This window comes from Schistocerca serialis, chromosome 5, assembly GCF_023864345.2.
Source record: "Schistocerca serialis cubense isolate TAMUIC-IGC-003099 chromosome 5, iqSchSeri2.2, whole genome shotgun sequence".
NCBI lineage: Eukaryota > Metazoa > Arthropoda > Insecta > Orthoptera > Acrididae > Schistocerca > Schistocerca serialis.
This window is the reverse complement of record NC_064642.1, coordinates 465,733,762-465,756,685: the sequence shown is the minus strand read 5'-3', so window position 1 is coordinate 465,756,685 and position 22,924 is coordinate 465,733,762. Positions and strand designations below refer to the sequence as shown.

Here is a 22,924-nt window from a genome sequence, read left to right as displayed (position 1 = left end):
AGTCATGTTCTTCTGCCACCACACTTCACTAATTCCAACTATATCAAACTTCATCCTATCCAATTAAGGGATCTAATGCTGCACACTGAAACCCATAGAAAGCCACTTTTGTTTTACCTAGTGATGATATCTTCCTCAGTAGTTCCCAGATAGAGATCTGAATGAAGTAATATTTTCCCAGACTCAACCATACAGTAGAGTTGCATGCCTTCAGGAAATATAATGGCTGTTGTTTTTCCTAGCTTTCTCCTGTTTGCAGTACCAGCATAACAAGGCCATGTTGCTTAATATTACAAGCCCAGATCAGGCAATCATCCAGCCCGTTGCCTCTGCAACTACTGAAAAGCGTGCTGGCCCTCTTCAGGAACTATATGTTTGACTGGCCTCTCCACAGATTGATTATTCCTCCCACCCCATCCCCACCCCATCCCCACCCCCTTCCTCTCTCTCCGTGACTGCAACTATGGTAGAGCTATCCATGCCACTGAGGCAGACAGTGACCCGACCTTGGAAATGTCCCTTATTAATGGGGGTGGAGCTAATTTTTACACCTTCAATTACGTCCATCTTGGTGGTGGCAAATCCTAGAGTAACAGGAGGAGACATACAAACATATTCAGCACAGTGCAAAGCAGGCTGTATGGGTAACACGGGATTTTGTGTGGGTAGATGTGATCAGGGGCTAACACCACAGCTCTCAGCTTGGCATGTAGCAATCTCATCTGCAGCAGCCATAGGGTCAAGCCTGTGATCCATCTTCAATCATTTAATCAATGGTGGTGAGTTCAACGGTAATATTTCGCCTTTGAGTGACCAAACATACATAAAAGTGGTAATATCAAGAGGAAAAAGGGCAGGTCAGAAAAATTTGAGACACAAGCAGATCAGAAACTAAAAGGCAGAACATGACATTACTAGAAAAAAGGAATAGAGTAAATATTTGGCAATGGAGACTTTTAATGTTAGAATGAGCTACTCAGTAAAATTCCACATGCTTGTGAATATAAACTTGTGTTACATTTTATGTAAATTAGTATGTTTCATTGTCATTAATTATGTTTGCAATTAATATTGCATAACCATTTAAATCTGTAACAAATGTACCTGTGCAGATAACGAGGATCGTTCTCAGTATGTACTCAGCAATGGTTTTGCGGGAACCAAAACGATGTTTTGTCGCCTTCCAGATGATCTCGAAGGGCACGTAGAACTGCAGTGCGTATGTGAAGAAAATTGCCACCGCTATCATGACCTTAACTGACTGGGCCAGTCTGTAACAAACCCGCACTAAAGATGGACCTCCATAGTTGGTTCCATTGGCATTTTGTCACTTCATTGTATCTTGTTGTAAAATGTGATACAGTGACATCCAAAAATGATTTGTGTTTGTATTCAGTACAAATTTATATTTGTACTCAGATCACTAATATCTGTCTACTATTTGAATTTTAAGGTGATTCGTCAGCTGTATATGTAATAATTGTTTACACTATATGTTGCTGGCAAGTGTCCTGAGGAAGTGCTGTAAATTTAATATTGTTTTAAAGCTAAGAAAGTTAGCGTTAGATAATATTTAAGCACTTTGGACAAATGATAGACATTGTGACATTAGATGGTATTAAAAATAATGTAGAACAATAATATAAGACCATACTGACTCTGAATTAATACTCACACTTCTTCTGTTGGCAAGTTCAGTGTTATGCTGCCTTCAGTCTTGTCACCATATTTAAGGTAGCCAAAGAAGCCGACAGCTGTGTAAAGGGACACTACAACTGCCATACCAATATTGAGCACACCTGGGCAGCCAATAAAATGTGTCGGTGTCTTCATACTGTTTTCGAGTGGCATTACCTGCAAAAAGATATTCAAATTAAATAAACAAAATTAAGAATTGATCTTAAGATAATTAGTAATATAGTACAAATATTATGGACAATGTTGCTAAGCTTTTTGACAATTTCCTCCTTCAAAGATAACTAATACAGTGGACATACACAAATGTGGCTACATTGTCCCACCTCTGCTGATTAACTGTGGTGTTGAGTTGTGTCAGGTCAAGTGGAAGGAAGGGAAAGTAGGCAGGGAGCAGTGGAAGTGCAGGTGCTGCATGTTGGCAGGGAGAGGTAATGAAAGAACATGATAGGGATGTGGAAGTAGTGAGTTTCCTTTGGTCCAGGTACCAGAAGTGTTGTGTGGCACATGATGAAGTGGTTTCATGGATTGTGACTTAGACAGGGAGGTAGAACAGAGGAAGATAGAAACTGCAGGGAAATGAGTGTAAGTGTGGACTCAAAAAAACTGAGGCATGGGGACAGGGGTAGAGATAGATGTGTGACAGAGAAAAGTATGGTACATCATTTGTCCCATATAGACGGCTGCATATATATATATATATATAATGAATAAAAGTACAAGTACTTTGAACTATGAGAAGAGACTGCGACAGTCATTAAGAAACTAGTCCACTGAGGTTTATATACAAGTCATATAAAATACCAGAAGCTGTTCGTGTAATATGAATAGGTTCATGGATCATCCATCAATGCTGTCTCATTACTTTACTGAGTATTACAGATAAGCAAAAAAATATTGCAACTACTACAGTGATAGAAAATATTTTCTATACATGTGTATGAATGTCCGAAATCAGATATTAGTTGAGTACTTTAGAGAATCATTCAGAATAAAGGTGAGTGAGTCAAACATTAAAACATTAACACTAAGCCTGGTGTGCAAAAACCAAGCTACTGTGAAAGTCAATGACTCAGTTGTCAGAATCATAAAAAACAGCAGTGCTAATAATGTATATCCTGATTGAGCTTAAAATGCTAAAATGTCTCATTAATTTGAATTCTGCTCTATAATTAAATCAAACTGAATGTATCCTTCAAAAGAGGTTAATGCAGAAGATTTCCATTTTTAACTGTTAGTATTTTTCATTAGTTGACATAAGAGTTAACATTTATTTAACATTAAAACCACACATAAATTGTTGATTGTTTCCACATACCACTCCTATTCCTTCCAAGGCAAAAATGGCAGTTCCAAAAAACAACGGTAGTTGTCCCCATGATGAAAAATTAGGAAGGCCACTGTTGGTGATGGAAGGCAGATCACTGAAGATGTAGTAGAAGGTAATTCCTAATCCAATACTGATCAGTATGTTTGCCAGCATTGAGAAAGGAGAGAGGTATTTCAGATTTCGAACCCAGTTGATTAGGATCAGTACAGGAGCCATTATCAGCATGTAGTACTGAATAGGCCACTCAGTCTCTGAGTAGAAATCAACAACCTATGACAGAAAGAGAAGCAGTTGCAACCAACAAATAAATTTAAAAAAAATGGCTCTGAGCACTATGGGACTTAACAGCTGAGGTCATCAGTCCCCTAGAACTTAGAACTGCTTAAACCTAACTAACCTAAGGACATCACACACATCAATACCCGAGGCAGGATTCGAACCTGCGACTGTAGCGGTCGTGCGGTTCCAGACTGAAGCGCCTAGAACTGCTCGACCACCACGGCCGGCAAGAATAAACAGTTCAAACAGTTCATTATTTTTGTGAATACCCTCTGTGTCTTCAGTTTTTTTCAGATAACAACAGCTACATATATAACTACTTTAGTATTAAAGGAGACCACTCACCAAAAAGCAGAAGCATTGAATTGTTGATCGGCATACACAAAAGAAGGAAAACTTGCTAGCTTTCAGAATTACCTTTTAATGGCCTAGAGTAAAATACACAAACACACACACTCACAAACATGGATACATGCCCTATGCCCGGCACCATGGAGGGGCTTGGGAATGGATATTTGTGTGTGTGAGTGAGTGTGTATGTGTATTTTACTCATTAAAGGATGACACTGAGAGCTAGCAAGTTTTCCTTCTTTTGTGTTTGCCTATCAAGAACTAAATGCTCCTGCTTTTTGGTGAGTGGTGTTATCTAATCCTAAGGTATTTACAAAAATGGTTCAAATGGCTCTGAGCACTATGGGACTCAACTGCTGTGGTCATCAGTCCCCTAGAACTTAGAACTACTTAAACCTAACCAACCTAAGGACATCACATACACCCATGCCCAAGGCAGGATTCAAACCTGCGACCATAGCAACAGCGCGCCTCCAGACTGGAGCGCCTAGAACCGCACGGCCACCACGGCCGGCTAAGGTATTTACACCCAACAAGAACTTTACAGCAAAGTTTATGTATATAACTAGTATTCAGTCACACCAATGACATCATCCAAATAGAATATCAGCATAACAAGCATTTTTGCTACATAACAAGCAATAAATTGTTGGATTCAGTGATTGATGTGAAACTGCATTTTACCTAACCTGAATGACATCACCTGTGAAACACATTTAAAAAATGTATTTTGTGGCTTGAGAGGATTTATTTATTGCATTCTAAAGATATTAATCTGATCTCAATTCATGAAAACTGTAGTGGTAAATTACCAACCAAACTAAATAAATGGTCTTGGACAACATGTTAGTAGGAAGCCTAATAAATTTTTGATTCAGAGTTATCTTTTAAATATGTCAGGATTAGCCTGAAGATGTAGATCAAGTGTACACATTAAATTACTATAGGTGATATAAGTCACAATGAATTACACAAAAAGGTAAACAAAATGTTTCCTCATATCACAACGTTTCCGTATTTTCACTTTGAAACTGGAATAATTGAGTGCACGCAAGCAAGAATCATACGGAATTCTGTAGAGGCAACAAAATTACCATGTTTATCATTATGCCTTCTACATATCATCTGTTTAAAAAAAGGTCAACAATGCATATTTAATTATTTCTGCCCTTCATGGAACTGTTGCAGATTTGCTTAGTCACTGTTCAGCTATTAACAATCAAATGATACTGCATCAGTTCCATTTATTCTGTACACCTCACCCAAAACATATATCTATTTATTTTTATTCATATATTAATTTATTTATCCTTTCATCCAGCCATGTACTTTACATAGTTTACATTAAGTTAATTACAGCACATGTTATAACAAGTCTTGCACCACTTAGAAATAATTATGAAGGTGTGTTGAAGAGTAATACTTCCAAACTTTTATGTGAAAAATCTTAAAGCTTTTTAAATAAAACAAACATTATTAACATTCTCCTTATATATATTTTTTCTGCAGTCCTCTGTCACTAGAGAGCTCTGAATGGTAGCGTGTAACAAGGTGGTGTGTAATGTAACCATGTCAGTGCAAGAAAAACAGCATGTTGTAATCGAGTTTTGAATTCATGTAGTTCATTCATACATGGAGCACAGCATGACAATGCCAGGCCACACACAAGCACTGTGACGTCCATAACAGTCCGATGGCTCAGGTTCACTCTCATCAATTGTCCTCCATACAGTCCAGACTTGGCCTCATCCGATTTTTGTCTGTTTCCAAAACTTAAAGAAGTGGCACCTTTAGGACTTCACTCTGACCTGATGAAGAGGTGCAAGCCAGAGTAAGGCTGTACCTCTGTCAATGAAGTTAAATATTCCACAAGAAAGGTATCAATGAACAGGTCTCTCATTGGGAGAAACATATTTATTACAAGCACGACTATATTAAGAAATAAGTATGTAAACATGATCTAGAATTTTAATAACATTTGTTTTATTAAAAAAAGCGTTAAGATTTTTCATGTAACACTTTTAAGTGTATAACATAAATAGTGGTAACAGTAGTAGCTACCATAAATAGTAAAAATAGATTTTATATAATTTCATGGAAAGTGAAACAACAAAGACAAATTATAAGGAGGTAGATGTAAACTGAAAACTCTGGATACTGGTAGCAATGAATGTTGGGAAAGAGGTGGGGGAGGGAGATAAAAAGGAACATCCAGAATGAGGGGTGGGGATGGAGAAAAAAGCATGACTGTATAAAACATGAAAATGGAAATACAGATAGCCAGGAGAAGATGGAAGCACTTGCTTTACTGTTTAACAGAGATAAATTGGCCATGTCTAGCACTGAGATCACTTAAGAAATTTTTAGGCCTCAGATTTTACACGTAAGTAACGTGGTCAACAGACACACATAACAGTTACACAATGCCAGCCTGTTATATAAAATTTGTTAAATTTAACTAATTTCTTACCTGTTTAATATTTTTTGCAACAAAAACAATGTAGACACAGCAGCATCCTATTAAATCAATCACCAGGAATGTGTTTATGCAGCCCCTGAAAGAGAAACAATTTCATACATTTTCAGGAAATAGATACCTTGTGTTACAGTATTGTTGTAAACTATACTTCAATGCAAATAATCTTTTTAATTTGGTTGTCAATAGCTGTGTAATTAAAATGTGAAAATACAGAACAACACTTTGACAAAATTTGTGAATGTAGCATGTCTGTTTTACGTATTTCAGTATCCAAATTTCAATATAGTATTTTTTTAATATTGCATTTTTCTGACAAAAAAGTTATTTAATTTTTTATGATAAATATGTGCACTCACGCTGCAATTCCCGAAAACTTCTGCAAAACTGGTGGTCCTGTCAAAAATGCTGCTTCAGCTACTTCAGAAAAGCCAAGCGTAGGAACTTTGGATCTACGACATAGGATATGTGCGCATTTCACCTGAAAAAGAGGTCTTTGTTATGCTCGCTGCAGAAAATAGAGTGTACAGAAGTATCCACTCAGTTCTAATGAACTGCTCAACCATTTCATAGCCTGTTCAGAAATTTATGTAAACTGAAGGTAATAAAGACAGGAAATTGCTTTTTGCCTTATAACAACATGTTTATCAAAGTAATTCTTCTCTTAGGGAGATATAACTAGTTCTACTTATGTCATTCAGACTGAGTTTGTCATCAAAATATGCTACAAATGTATATATCTAATTTACATTCTTAATATTAGAAAAATCATTATTGATTGTTTATGTATAAATGAATACTTGTGCAAGTAATCACATGAAATACTCACCAGTATGTGTACACAGTATGTGCAGACAAAACCAACAATGAAAATTGCAACAAGGCCAAACAGGAGACCAGAATTGTAGAATGCCAGAGGCATTGCCAAGATTCCTGATCCAAGACTTCCCTTTAGCAAATGTATTAGTGTCTCACAGTCACTGAAAAAGTTAAAAATCACAGAATCTATCAGTGGTCTACAACAGAAATAAGTGAAAAATATTAACAGTTAATAAAATTGAATGTAAATTATGTTCCTAACTTGTGGAGACCTACTAAGCCAGTAGATGTGAAAAACATGGAACAAAACTACAATAAAATGTGAACTCTTGTTATAAATAGTTTCCTCAGAGTACTCAGATATGCATTTGACTTTGACTTTTAAAGCATATCATAAGTATGTGAATTATGTCTTGTTGCTGCAGTCAATAATTATGTCAGAACTGACTGAGAGAAACAAAATTATTATGTACATATTTCTGCAGTGACATACTCTTTCAGTTTAATCTCATAAAGAGGGCTGAGGGTAAGGGAAATGACTATTAAATGAAAGTCTGAGGTCTATGTACATTTCTCTCGTGTTAATATTATTTCAAAATTTATAGATGCAGGTCTACTGCAAAAAAAAAAAAAAAAAAAAAAAATTATGTCAATCCTATAAGACATGTCAGCAGAGTCCATAACTAAAATAATAGAAACAGTTAAACAATGCTTGCTAGAGATATCATGAGATAAAATATGCACATGCAGTGGATAATGAAGCGGAGAGCTCATGATAATCACTATTCATAAGAAGCCTTAGAAGAATCTTCATTACACACATAATGTCAGTTTTGATAATATTATCAGTCTGGCAAGAAATAAAGAAAACTGCACAACAACACTTACGTGGTGGGATGTGGATGGTCACGATGTTCAAAGGGGTTATAACCGAGCCCCTCATCATTGGCAGGCTTTTCAACAAGTGGAGTAGTTGATCCAGCAGCAACAGTGATGGGAACATCATTTTTATCACATTTATATCTGTGAAAAAAAGTGGATAGTTAGCACACTCAAGGGGACTTTAAAACAGATAACATGAATTAAGTATTTCCTGATTGTAATAAATAAATACAACCATGTCTCTGATGACACTTGTTTGTATAATGTAAGCCATACAGTGAATTGCAATCTTGGATTGAGACACCCAGTTATGAGAGTGTTATCTGGATTACCGAAGGACAAACAGTTAAAATTGTACAAGCAAGTTGTGTGACATTGCTGTAACAAATAATATGTAAAGTAGTGTTAGTGGACAATAGCTAGGATGGATCTTGTATGGTTGGTGCCAGTGGAAACACAGATCACACTTTGAGAGATTGTGATACCAACCAATTCCTACATTAAATATGTGAAGCTTGTAATCATAAATGTAATTAGGATTCTCAACTATCTGAATTAAATTTTTCTGATGAGAATTCATTTCTAATGCTTTGGGTAATGGATATCTATTTTTAGCCAGTTTCCAAGATGTTAATGAAGTTAGAAACAGATAACACATGAACTTCTGCCACATCAAGTTAGTTGAAGTTTGATGAATTACATCAGACACATTTATTAAAAGGAGAGAAAAAAAAATCAGGCACTTTATAGAGTGTGAGTTCTTGATGAAAACAAGTTCAGAACATGTTGTTGCAGACACTGATTGCTTATAAAGATAGATGTGTAAATTACATGTATGGTCAGACACATGTATGACACAAAGTGGAATTCAGTACATATGTTATATTTTGTCAGTAACATAATTAATTTTGTTTTCAGTTCTCCTGCCATGTGTTACCTGTATGTAACTAGTGTCCTTATTTTCATTTTGTTATAGTGTGTGTTTCAGTTAGAGTGACTGAAATATCACTGATTGCTTTTTTAAATTCTAGCTTATCAATGCTGTATCTAGCATCTCCCTCTTCAGGTGACTCTATTTGACTTTAATGCTTTAGTAAATTTGTTTTAAATTCTCTATGAGTCAGCCAAACTAATAGATCAACCACTACCAGTTAGTTTGAGATGTATTTACACTGTCTGTATTTTACCAGATCCTCTGGTAATATTGACTTACATCTTTGCATTTGATCAAACATACTACATTTTTTATACTCTGAAACATGAAGACTGTTTCTTTAAGCTTACTTCATTTGAGCACATTACTTACTTGTTAAGAACAAGGTCTGCAAGTTCTGTTCGACAGCCTCTCTTCTTGGAATCATATTCAGTGATTATAGGTCGCAGGTTGCCTGCCTGTAAAGAGAGAAATTGGATATGATTAGATAGTGCTGCATGTATTGACAAAAATTATGTTGATAGCAGTTAATGCCCCCTACTGCATTGTGTGTCTCAGGTAACTTACTTAATTGATACCTTATTGCCAGACGTCTCAGACAATGGCCACATATTTGCTTTTGGAGGAAACAGTGAATGTACTGCTAGTGCTCGACTGATGATAAGTCCTAGTACACTGATCAGGAGACACGTTTCCGGTGAATCTCTGATGAAACCCCTTTTAACTCATCCTCTTATTAGGTGAGTGGCCATTCTCTGTTTGTTGCCTTCATTCACATCTGCATCTCATAAACAGTCCAAAATTTGACAAATAGCCTCATGGTGCAGAAGAACTACTCTTGAAATATGATGCCTCTTTAGCTGAAGTTGTCAACCGATGATAACTTGGTGGCACTCAGTTGGAGATAGTTCAACCCATTCCAGGAGGTGAAAGAAATTTCCTATTGCAGAATTTGGACTGCAAGGGAAAAGTGGTAGTGCCTGATCATCACATTTTGCAACAATGTCCCGTGTTGAAAATCAAACCTTTCCACAGTGTCTAATAGAATGAGGACATGTGGCACTGTAAATTAAGATCCATCCCTTGTATAGGGGTGGTTGGTAGCCCTCCTTTTACTATTTGAGAGGGATGGACATGTGCTAGTAGTGAGTTTCACCATGCTTTTGTTCCATACTATGGTCATCAGTAACAATACAAACACATCAATAAAGTGCACAAGCATGCTTCAAAGTATCAGTTTCACACAGATGTGCACTTGATATCATGTAAGATCTGAGGAATGTAATGATAAACCATCTCAAGAAGGAGCTTCATCAGGACAATGAATTGAGATTCCCACAGTGTCTTCAATGCTTGCTGATCAGTATGGGACTAACTTTGACTATGACTCCACTCAGATTTCCTCCAGCCTGTTTCCATTACATAACTAGGCAAAACTATGTGGCTGCAACAAACTTCTGGCAGTGTACTAACTGACTGACTCCATCATTGAATCCTGAAGGCCACACAATAGAGACTCACCACCATCACTGTCTGCCAACAACTTCAATGGATGCAGTATGGAGAAGTATGGGATCAGTATACTAGTCTATTGTCAGCATTCTGACCTTTAGAGATATTATTATTTCCTATTTAAGTGGATTCTCACCCTCATAATTGCATTCAGTCCATTCCAGCCCTTCTATTAAAAAAAATCCCTTGTAAAACCAAAATTCAAAACTAGGTCCTCTTCATGATTGTCAGACATGTTGCTTCTGGGGTGGACACTAATTATTCCTTTAAATGAAAAGTAAAATAGCAATTATACGCTTCTGCCAGACCACATGGTGCTAATTCATGTATTATAAATGCCTATCTTTCCTGTAACTTGCATAATAGTGTATATGCTATGAAGGTTCTGATTGCACCATCATAAATTTTTACTAACACCTAAATTACCGCTCAGTCATAGCTTATGCAGTATTTTAGTATTGACAATACCTTTCAAGGATCTAGTTACCACTATCATATGTAATAAATTCAAGTTAAATTGTGTTTTTGTGGAGATCTTGACAGAAATGAATCAAGAACGTTTTTCAGCACAAGTGACATATCATTCAGTGATTAGATTCAACTGCCAATTTACACAAAAATAATGGAAGTTTGGAATTTAGTGACGTAGGCACACCAGCCACCAACAGTACTTAGCCACCAAGGACTTGAGATACAGTATCTAGCACCAATAATCTGGATCTTCAAAGGCTGAATTTGGATTTGTACAGTTACAAGCATGGAAGTTTCCTTCAGCACCTGACTAGAAGGAAAATGTAGTCTTCTCAAGTTCTTCCTCAGTTGCTAACAGTTGCCTCAGGAGCCCTGTTGACATGCCGTGCAGTCAGACCCTGCCAAGTTTCCAAGAGATAGCAGAGGCAAAGTCATACCTCTCTGCCAGCAACTGTTGAAGTCGGCCACCCATGTAGTGTTAACCAGCTCACTTTATTCCAAGAAGCGTTCTGCCTGTGTGAATGGCTCACTGCTCCACAGTATGTGGTCATCACGTGCACTCCCTGGCACCGAGGCGGTGCTCATCGTGACAGTCACACTATACTGAATTTTTTGCTAGCCTTTAACTTGACAAAATCTCTCAAAACAGAATATGAATCTATTGACTTCTAAGTACCATTTTCAATGGCTACGGTTGACATTCTACACCATCATATATAAACGTTCTTGACCTAAGGCATGTCTTTGTCAACTAGAGTTTTAAAAATCTCCTCTCACTACTGGCTACAGATAAAGGATAAGTCAAGAGGTTTTGTAAGGTTAAAAAAGTCGTGAGAAAAATGTCAAATTGCTTTATGGAAAATAAGGTAGGTCTGACGAGGCATGTGGAGCACTTCCAGCAGGAATATTGGGCACAAAGATCAAAACATCATCTTTCAGTTCCTTCCCACTGGTGCCACATTCATCACCATCATTTAATGCAGTCTCAAGAGCTGTAAATACGACTTCTAGTTTTCCACCATCCCTCGTCTGCAGATCATAAATAACGTACAGAAAGCAGAAGCTCTTACTATAAGTGTAAATAACCTAAAATCCATTTCATGGACGACAATGCAGAAAAAATTATCGTGAAGGAACTTTCTGCTTCCTGTTCATCAACAGGCTCATTGTTAGACTCGTAGGTAAAATACTTCTTCATTCTCGTGGGACTAATTAATTTTTTTCCAACTCTGTATGAGATCGACGTTCGTGTTAGCAATTACATTTGCATCCGCTGTCACTTCTTCTGAGCTTTCCTGCTAATTATGATATTGCCTGTGTACAAATCTTGGACTTGAACGCCTCTTATCTACAGGGTTATTACAAATGATTGAAGCGATTTCACAGCTCTACAATAACTTTATTATTTGAGATATTTTCACAATGCTTTGCACACACATACAAAAACTCTAAAAGTTTTTTTAGGCATTCACAAATGTTCGATATGTGCCCCTTTAGTGATTTGGCAGACATCAAGCCGATAATCAAGTGCCTCCCACACTCGGTGCAGCATGTCCCCATCAATGAGTTCGAAAGCATTGTTGATGCGAGCTCACAGTTCTGGCACGTTTCTTGGTAGAGGAGGTTTAAACACTGAATCTTTCACATCACTATGCATGAAACTTGCCCTCACGCGTTCAACCGTTTCTTCGCTCACTGCAGGCCAACCTGTTGATTTCCCCTTACAGAGGCATCCAGAAGCTTTAAACTGCGCATACAATCGCCAAATGGAGTTAGCAGTTGGTGGATCTTTGTTGAACTTCGTCCTGAAGTGTCGTTGCACTGTTACGACTGACTGATGTGAGTGCATTTCAAGCACGACATACGCTTTCTCGGCTCGTGTCGCCATTTTGTCTCACTGCGCTCTCGAGCGCTCTGGCGGCAGAAACCTGAAGTGCGGCTTCAGCCGAACAAAACTTTATGAGTTTTTCTATGTATCTGTAGTGTGTCGTGACCATATGTCAATGAATGGAGCTACAGTGAATTTATGAAATCGCTTCAATCATTTGTAATAGCCCTGTACTTGGTACCCCAAGCTGCCGCTTGGGTTGGGTCCTCATTCCACCAATGTGTCATCAGTACTAGGCTGTTAAATGAATTGCGAGTTAGCTCAAACTGTGTGGTAAATGTGACGTGGCACTGATTCCAGAACATGTCCAGATGCGCCATTCCGTCACGCTGGTGATTTCCTAACTTTGCGTGAAGTGTAGCCAAGTTTGGGACTTGCGCTGATGTCTTGGCAAGAACGGCGTTACGTTTCTCCATTAGACGAAGCGTGTTCTAACAATAACGGTTTTCGGGTCTCCCACTGCCTGTTGCGAAATCTGCCCTGTCTAGCCGCCATGACACGACGAGCGACTTGTGTTCTTTTCAGTCTCCTCTAGCAAATTGTCAAAAAGTTCGTCAGCGATAGTTCAGATGATGAAAAGAATTATTTTACCTATCCAAAATATTTCATCCTTGTATTCGAGACGGTACGGACAAATGTTTCGAGCTTCAGCGCAACACATTGTACATAGACCGTAACTTAGGCGCGGGAACAATATTCTGCTCAGATTTTGCAAATTTGGTAATTTTGTAAGCAGGTTAATTAGAAATGAAGCATTACTGAAAAACATTACTTAAATTAAGTATGTAGATAAAAATATTGCACACACCAAATTACATGTTTCTTTGCAGTAAAGAAATAACAAATTGTATAAACTTCCTCAAAAAAATCTTACTGTTTATGGCTGCTAATGTACATCCGTTTTAGTAAGACGTATAATAAAGAACAAATTTTATTTGCTCCTCATAAATTATCAATATTGTTTAGTTATAAAAGAGCGGTGCTGAAATTAGCTGTTGAGAAAATATCACTTTCCAGGAACTATGTATGTGTGTGTGTGTGTGTGTGTGTGTGTGTGTGTGTGTTTATAATTTTATTTTGCGTTTCCTTGCTTCAAGCGAAGCAAACTCACCGCTCAAGTCACTGACTTGAGCTTAGGAGTTGTGTCGCATACTCGTATTCAATCGACAATGTAGCTAAATCTGACAGTCTGCTTCAACGAATACTTACTGCATCCACAGGATGATGCTGTTACTGGCATTGTCGTAAATATCCTCAAAGCCATTTCAGTTTTGGATCAGCGTCTCTCAACCGTAACTTAATTCTTAAAGCACTCTTTAAAAAAAATAAAAAATCAGTTTTTGCGCTTCCTCTGTGGCTGCATTGTTAGCGGGAGCCTTTTTCGCCAGCCCCTCGTGCAAAGGGAGACAGAAAGACCGTGCCAGTTTTTTAAAAACTTCTTGCATTAAAACATTAGCGTAATTCCTAGGAGCGCTTAGTGCTCGGTTAACTAAGAACCATTATGGCGTCACGTTCGGTCGTCAAACCTGACCCTGCATTGTTTGCCAACCCACACCTGCTACGTTGCCTGAACAAGACGTAAACAAGTCTGCAGCGGCATTCTGAATTTTGCAATCTCCCTTGCCCACTACCGCGTTTGGTAAGACAGCTGGACGACATGAGAGCGGTGTTGTTTAAGTTGGAAGGGTTCAAGGCGCAAACCATTTACTTATCACAATTTCGTAATCTGGGCGTTCGAGCACTAGAAAAGACATTCGTTAGACAATGGATCGCTCTAGGTTACGGTAAACGTCTGCAGACTGGCCAACAATTTTTTTTTTTTTTTTAATGAGGCATTGGATAATTCCGAGCAGTTATTTATCTGTACTGTCTACTTCTCTTTAATATCTGTCGGTTGGATCTAAATGTGCCAGTATATTGCTATACTTGAAACACTTGGTTAAGCCAGTTGACTCATGCTCGAAAGGATCGGAATAAATACACCAACTTGGTAACTTAATGTTTTAGTGATTTCCGCATGTGATTCTTCACTTCAGCCAGTGATCCATCTGCAGCGATGTTGCTGTCGACGAGATATTAAGCCCGACAAAAAATAAACAGCTTCTCAGTAAAGAGCCACTGCCACGTATTTCGTGACAGTGTTTGCTAGTTTTCACTTTGTTGCCATCATTATTCGCACTGACTTGCTAAGCATTACAGCTGAACTTTACTCACAGTGTTTAGCTTCGCAGAGGTTTTGAGGGAACAAGTAGCGGGTGCATATATCCTTGTGTATACATAACATCAGTAGAAAAAAAAATGGCTCTGAGCACTATGGGACTCAACTGCTGAGGTCATTAGTCCCCTAGAACTTAGAAGTAGTTAAACCTAACTAACCTAAGGACATAACAAACATCCATGCCCGAGGCAGGATTCGAACCTGCGACCGTAGCGGTCTTGCGGCGCAGACTGCAGCGCCTTTAACCGCACGGCCACTTCGGCCGGCTTAACATCAGTAGAGGTTTGTATGACTGTAGTAGTCTTTCGAGCCTTGTAAGAGCTTTTGCGTGCAGAAAGCTTAGTCACAGATACAGGAAAGATATGTTCATTTCTGCCTCTGTACAACAACTCTTGGAATGAATGTCCAGGAAATTCTCTTTCGAGTTTAGTGAACAGAATTTGTCTGTGTTAGTACTTATTACGACATTTAAAAAGCTATGAAGATTCCTGTCGTATCACATTATTGTCTGGCAGACCCCGAGGCAAGTTTAGCCTCCAAATCGGAAACCTTGCCACGCATGGTGGCTTTCTGCCTTCAGACAGTACGAGTGTTATGTCCCGGTAAGTGTAGCTTTTTGGTGTATGTGAAAATAACGTCGGGATTTTAATGGGCAGTCTGATGATCAGGAACTGCACAAGATACCATCTCTCCTCAACTTGCTGGCTAAGTAGCGGAAATGAACATTTGTTCCAACACCATGATTCGAGGCAGCGCATGGCTTGGCTATGAAAGCGGGTTTGTTCTTGTCAAATTCCGGCGATTTTGGTGTATCTGTGTTACTGCAGTCCACTGTTTCTCCACGATAAATGTTCTCAAAAATTACTGATGAAGTGAAGTTTCTTTTCCCATGTCGCTGTTAACTCCTGTTACAATCTACAGGATGTTCTAGAAGTCACTCTCCCGACTTGCCGCCTTCGTTCAATCTATTGAGTAGTTTCCTATGAAATCCACTCACAAAAGAGCAGCAGAACTTCAAGTATCGCGGCCAGCAAGGCACGATTACGTTAGATAAAAATTTAAAAATGGAAGGCAGTGAGGGCCGAACTTTGGTTGCAAATTTCGAAATGTCGAGTCTCGCTCAAGAGTGTTATTTTCTGATGAATTTGGGATGTATCACTGTTTGATTGGGAGGGGTGTGGTTTTCTGATCTAAGGAAAATCCCTATTATGTGCAAGAGTCGGAAAACAAAACGCCCCATGTCAACACAATGCCTGTTCGGACCATTTTTTTTTAAGGACACTTGAACAGAAATTTGTATTTAGACAAGTCGCCAACGTAGTTTATTACTTCAGCTCGAAGACATGGAAATCAATAATGATGTGTGTCTACAGCGGGATGGAGCTCCAACACACTTTGCTATTTAGTTCCGTGAGCTTCGTGATGAACAATTTCCAGACTACTGGATCTGGCGTGGTTCAGTAGCATCTCCATCGCCAGTGAAACGACCACCACGGAGCCTTGACCTCACCACGCCGGCCGACTCATTATGGAGAATAATCAAGTGCCACGTGGCTCACCGTTGGCAAGACTTGTGAAGAACTGAGCAAAAGTGTTGTGGAAACCTTTCGAATCGAAACTCATAACATCATCCACAAGACGTCGAAAAGAACATGGATCTCTGTGGAAAGCATGGTAGTGTACATACAGAATCACGGGATATAGTGCATGGTTTTCATTACTTCATTATGCTGGGTAGTTATAATTGAAGTGCAACTCCTCGCGGAGGTCCAGAGTGAGCTGTAATTATCGTGTGGGAGCCAAACTTGGTAGATGTGCTTGTGTGTCAATGCGAGACCGATTTACGCAGGAAAAAACTTAGTTCTAATTTTAGCCACCAGGTGCAAATCTGGCGCTGTACATCTAGTAAACGTCTTTGGTGCTCGTATTGAGCTAACTATGCAAGCGCCGGTTAATAATAAAATCAACATCATGCCTTTCTCACTTGTTTGACCTTTTCTTTCCAGGTCAATAGAAACATTGTAATTGGGACTAATGTTTTCCCAGCGTAAGTCGGATCTGCATTAACGCATTAAAATATCTACCAAGTTTCGCTGCCATACAATAATTACAGCCCAAATTGGGCCTCTGCGAGTACTTTCACTCTATAAGCAACTGGCAGAATATACTGGTTTGACCTAGTGGTACAAGAACTTCTCGGATACACGGCACTTATCCAGCTGTTATGACAGCGTATGTTACGGGACGCTTTGATGAGATGAGTGCGTGATAGACTTGTGCAATGCGGCGCGGCTCTTCCCACGAAGCTGCAAACGAGTCCCGAAGGTTGACCACGGCGTCAGGCAGGGATCGCGTGGATGTGGCCCATTGCGGTAATGGTCAACATCCCCCGCGACGGCTTCAAGTGGCTCAAGTACCCACCAAGGACGGCCAATTGCGGATCGCGAGCTGCGCTCCCTTGTCACCTGCCTGGTGAGGGGGGGAGGGGGGGGGGGGGGAGGGTGACAGCGAGGTCGCGATCGCTTTTTTATTTTTAGCTCCCGCTGCTCTGATTGCTACCAGCTACGTCATGCTAGCGCCGTCGCTCTCGGGTGCGTTGACTCGCACAGTGTGGAGCGTAACTTTGGGTTAGTTGTTAACAATTTTTAACTGCTTAATGAAAGTGGTAGCTGGACCTTTTATCGTGAAATATTTGTTTTTATAATTCCTTGTGGATAAATCTGGTCGGATATAGACATGGCAAGCATATGGCCGTCCTGTAGCTGCAGCCATTATTGAAACTTCCTGGCAGATTAAAACTGTGTGCCCGACCGAGACTCGAACTCGGGACCTTTGCCTCTCGCGGGCAAGTGCTCTACCAACTGAGCTACCGAATCACGACTCACGCCCGGTACTCACAGCTTTACTTCTGCCAGTACCTCGTCTCCTACCTTCCAAACCGGGCGTGAGTCGTACTTCGGTAGCTCGGTTGGTAGAGCACTTGCCCGCGAAAGGCAAAGGTCCCGAGTTCGAGTCTCGGTCGGGCACGCAGTTTTAATCTGCCAGGAAGTTTCATATCAGCGCACACTCCGCTACAGAGTGAAAATCTCATTCTGCAGCCATTATTGTTACACTGCTATCATGGATCATACTTCAGAAGCCATCTAGCCAATTTCGCCTTTGACTTACCTGTCTCAATATAAGCTCAATATGTGGATCTGATCGTCCTGTAACATACCCTACTCCCTATCATTTCAGGATTTACGCATCGATCAATGCGCTGTATGTTGTTTAAAACATTCTTTTACTGCCCTTTTGTTGAAGCGCAGGTATGCTAACGGCGTCTAAGTAATCAGTTGTTAGAGGAGGTAAAGAGATCCTACAGGCAGAGGGTGGGTAGTCCTTCATGTACAATTCGTAATTACGTGGTTCTCTAGATAGTCTTACGTAACTCTGGAAGTACGCCTAAACTGACACTGCTAAAACTTGCTGCTACAAAAACCTCTGTTGAAGTTTTTAAATAATTCTAGATAAATTTTTTTTACGGGACAGTTTTATGAAAGTCTTATTTCGTTTTCTGTTAGTAGTCTACTTTTGTCACTCATTAAAAAAAGAAAATGTTGTTACCAATAAAACCGAAGATACAGTTAAACTGAATAATCACGCGGTATAAATCTAATGCAGTTAGGAACTCGTATTACTATATGATATTACTTGGTATTAAATTCAAGTAATGTTCAGTTTAGTGAAAAAATAGAGAGCACACAGCCTGTTTTTTAGTTGTTGTTACGAATTAATTATGTGATAAAGAACTTATTCAACCACATCAGCTGTATGAGAAATAATGTTGTAGATCATCACAAAAATCCTTCGTAAACTGTGATATATTATGCATCTAACAAGCGAAATCACTTTTGGAGGCGCTCGTGGCATTTACCTTCCACTTCACAAAAATCTACCACGGATTGTTTTGTGTTATTAATCAGTGGTTGAAGCTGTATCGCTACAAGACACGAAACACGATGTCTCATGGGTAAAATGTAGGCAAATTAGTTGGAGATTGCTTCGTTTTGGCGTCCTGATTGACAGCCCGTGATTACGGCCTTAGCGGTATCACCTGCCAGATAGCGACGTCAATCCTATCGCCGTCACCGTAAAAATCGAAGTCTGCGTCATTCCAGGGAAAGGGTGTGTAACGGGATACTAGAGATGACTTCTGCGGTTTACAAACTATGTACGAGGGCGAGTCAGTGTTCTTAGAGTCGTGGAAGCGAAAAACACACATTGCTAATAATTCGTCTACAGTGGCCATCGCGACTGAACACCTGCCAAATGTCGAATCCTTTCGGTAATACTGATACTAGTGACAAAAAATGTCCAAACTGTTGACATTTACGTTAGTTTGCTCGCCCATCTTCCGCAGCAGCCAGGAAAACCGGTAGTAATTGTTGACATGTGTCACGGATGTTCTGTTCTTTACAAATGGAATGTACTGAACGAAGGTGTTGTAAGTTAATGATGGTGTTTGTTTTAAGAGTTGAAACAAAAATTCTCATATTGATATCAAAAGTTGACTGTTGGTCAAAAACAGCTCGGCAAACACCGGAATTGTAGTGTCATTCAAATGGGACGTGTCTGAACATCCGCCTCGTCGTCCAACTGGTTCCAGGAGACATCCACCTGCAGAAGCTCATGACAAAGTAGCATGGCTCCCAAATCCCAACGGTTTGCATCCGACAAATAACAGCAAGACATTGTGGCAGGCTAGCTGCAATCTCTTGTTAAGAGATACGATAAATGCTTAAATATGAGTAGCAACAATGCCGAAAAGTAATATAAAGGTTCAGCTTTAAGACATTCACGTCAACCATTCCAATACGTTATTTCTTGACTAACGGAGGCTATTTTCCAGGTGACATTGTTGTATTTTACCGCGAACGGTAAGTATGCAGTGTTCTGAATACGTTGCAAGTGTCACTCGGGGTCAGACCAGTGTTCTGTGTAGATGCGACTGTATTAGAACAGAGCTAAGTGAATTAGAACATGAATAAATTGTTCGTGCTCATATGATGGGTGCTTCCGTAACGAAGGAAACAGAGATGTTCGGTGTTTCAAGAGGCACCATTTCGAAGATTTATTCCGCATATAAGGAAAGTGGAAAAACGTCATCCGCTAAGTCACAACACAGACGAGGAAGTGTGTGTTGAGTGATTGTAACGGACTGTCATTGAAGAGGATTGCTACGGAACATAGGAGGACAACAGCTACAAAATTCATTGCAGAATTCAACCATGGCAGCACCAATACAACAGGAAGGGAGTTCCACAAGCAGTGAATTACAGGGAAAGGTGGCATTTCAAAAGCACCCATCAGTGATGCAAATCCCGTAACAAGAAAACATGGTAGCGAAGCCATAAAATCTGGACTTTAGAGCAATGGAAGAAAGTCATTTCGGCAGATGAGTCTTGTTGCACACTGTTTCTAACTTCTGTCCGAGTTTACGTCCTAAGAGTGAAAAAGGTGGGGGTTCAGTGATGATTTGGGAAGGCATATTGTGATAGTCCGCTGGCCCCATGCGTACTCTGCGAGGACCCATTACCGCCAAGCATTGTGTGACCATTCCGGCTGATCAAAAAAATAGTTCAAATGGCTCTGAGTACTATGGGACTTAACATCTGTGTTCATCAGTCCCCTAGAACTTAGAACTACTCAAACCTAACGAACCTAAGGACATCACATACATCCATGCCCGGGGCAGGATTTGAACCTGCGACCGTAGCGGTCACGCGGTTCCAGACTGAAGCGCCTAGAACCGTACGGCCACACCGGCCGGCTCCGCTGATCAGGTCCATCCCATGGTACAATGTTTGTTCCCCATGGCAGTGCTGTGTTTCAAGGTGACACAACCCCTCTTCACACAGCTCACATCGTACTGGGCTGGTTATGTGAGCAAGTGGATGAAATGACGCGTTCCTTTGAAACTGCACAGGAACTATTTTTATCCATTCCAAAATGACTGGAAGTGTTTTGAATGCCAAAGGTTTTCCTACTCCGTATTGGGATGGTTTTTCCATTTTTACGTGTTTTTGTCCACCCCATGCAAGTGCTCGTTAACGCTCTTCATTTCGACAGAACTTCCGTAGTCGTACTGTGTACAGTGTATGTTCTTAAAAAGCGGGGGCGGCAACCGATGTTAAGAAATAAAGAATGAATTGGAGAGATGAGAAAGTGGCTCGAGCAGGGTTCACTGTCGCATGGCTCTAGCATGCTTCGCTTCAGAGTCGAGGTCACGAGACGGCCGCCCCGTGGCAGTCTGGTGGCGGCACGTGGCCGTTTACATTGGCTATCGCATTGTCGTTGCTTCCGGCGACCACAAAGAAGGCCGCGCGCGAGCTCTGCATTCGCCAGCGCGCCTCTTCCACACAACGGCTGGCCCGCAATCTTCCACTTTGGCGACGGTGGCCAGACTTGGCGTAATAGGGCGCTATATTTAGAGGCGCTGGAGACACTCATCTCACGGGAGGTGCTGATCCCAGCGCTCTGTACGGCTAACGGGCCAATGCGCGACCAGACAGACGTACGTGCTTCACTTTGACACTGCTCGCCTTGTAACTGATAAATTAATGGCGTTGCCAATGTTCGTCGTCTGTGATTACATCCGCTTCAGCGTTTACTTGGTGCCTTCTAACTACAACTGGATTTATTCTTATCTCTTTCTCACACTGACCTAGTCTCTAACGGACACCACCTATTTCCAGAACCAGCACTACATACAAGAACGAACAATCTGGGGGAGCACGTGTACTGTTGATCAGTCTCTTTGTCGAAGCAGTATTGCTCCTCGCGTTTAAGAGTTGAATACTCGTAAATACAGAGGACTAGACAGAAAAATTATAAAGTTATTGGGCGTAAAGCAGCTCGTCTTGAGCAGAGTTACACGTACAAAATACGTAAACCTGACATTACTCTAGTGAAGTAGTATTTTTCGTCACTCTTTAGTGCCTCAGGGTATCTTTCAGACCAGTGAATGCCAGGACAGTACGGGGAAGGTCAAGGGCAGTTGGGAGACACTGTTGCCATGTCACTTCCACTCCGTGCACAGTTGGAGAGCGAGTAAAAGACAGATCGAAACACAGTCACATGTTATTTTCGGTTCGTCAGTTGCAAACAGGACTAGTTTTGAACTGTGGTTGCGAAAGCGAGCAAGGGGGAAAACCTGGAATTCATGGGGCACTCACTGTTAATGCGTGTTTAATGTAGAAAGTGACTCATTCCCATCTCTACGAGAAGGTTTTGATTGTATTGGTACGTTCATGTTCACGCGAAGATACGAGGTGTCCGTAAATTATCCTTACAATTCAAGACTTTAATAACCTTAAAACTATACGAAATATTAACAAAGGACTTTCAACAAGTGACAACGCATTTTTTTTACCCTCCAGACGACACAATTTTGACGCCAAATTGAACCTGAGAACCTGGTAAAATATTTCTGGAAAGGTGGACTCGACGAGATGGTCCAATTCGATGGTCGCCACGATTTCCTGACCACACACGATTAAACTTTTTCCTGTGGAGTTTTGTAAGGGACCTGGTGAAACAATCAAGGTTAGGAACCTATAGTACTTGAAGACACACATTCGCAATGCATTTGAATATGTCACCGTTGAGATCTTGAGTAGCACATGGAGACGAATGGCATTCCGACTAGACATTATCCGTGTCACTAATGGTGCTCGCACTGATGTAAATGAATGAGGAAACAAAACTTTATGAGCTATCACAAATATGAAAATCATTTCTTCATATCTAGCATAGTTTTCAAGGTGTTAAAGTAAAAAGTTGTAAAGATAAATTGTAGGCACCCTGTAATGTAACGATACTGCACAGCTGATCGAGACAGGCCGGCGGACTCAACATGCATGACATTAACCGAAAGTGTACTGCGTTATATATTAAACGAATCACCCATTTGTTGGACAAGGAACCTCTCATAGTAACCAGTTGGCTCTTCCGAACCTTAAAATCCACCGATATGCATCCACCCATTGATGTAGGTAAAATACATTACAAACTACGACATGTCAAGC

General features: G+C 40.2%; 1 protein-coding gene across 1 annotated transcript in view; it reads right to left on the bottom strand.

Annotated features, from left to right (window-relative positions):
- LOC126481997 (proton-coupled amino acid transporter-like protein pathetic) overlaps positions 1 to 22,924 on the bottom strand; it is a 64,149-nt gene that overhangs the window by 5,342 nt on the left and 35,883 nt on the right. Inside the window, exons 4-11 of the mRNA XM_050105962.1 lie at positions 9,139 to 9,224; positions 7,839 to 7,973; positions 6,961 to 7,111; positions 6,491 to 6,612; positions 6,126 to 6,210; positions 3,014 to 3,295; positions 1,676 to 1,854; positions 1,105 to 1,271 (exon numbers count right to left, since the gene is read on the bottom strand). Of these exons, the coding sequence (XP_049961919.1) occupies positions 1,105 to 1,271; positions 1,676 to 1,854; positions 3,014 to 3,295; positions 6,126 to 6,210; positions 6,491 to 6,612; positions 6,961 to 7,111; positions 7,839 to 7,973; positions 9,139 to 9,224 (1,207 nt within the window). The remainder of the gene's footprint in view (positions 1 to 1,104; positions 1,272 to 1,675; positions 1,855 to 3,013; positions 3,296 to 6,125; positions 6,211 to 6,490; positions 6,613 to 6,960; positions 7,112 to 7,838; positions 7,974 to 9,138; positions 9,225 to 22,924) is intronic.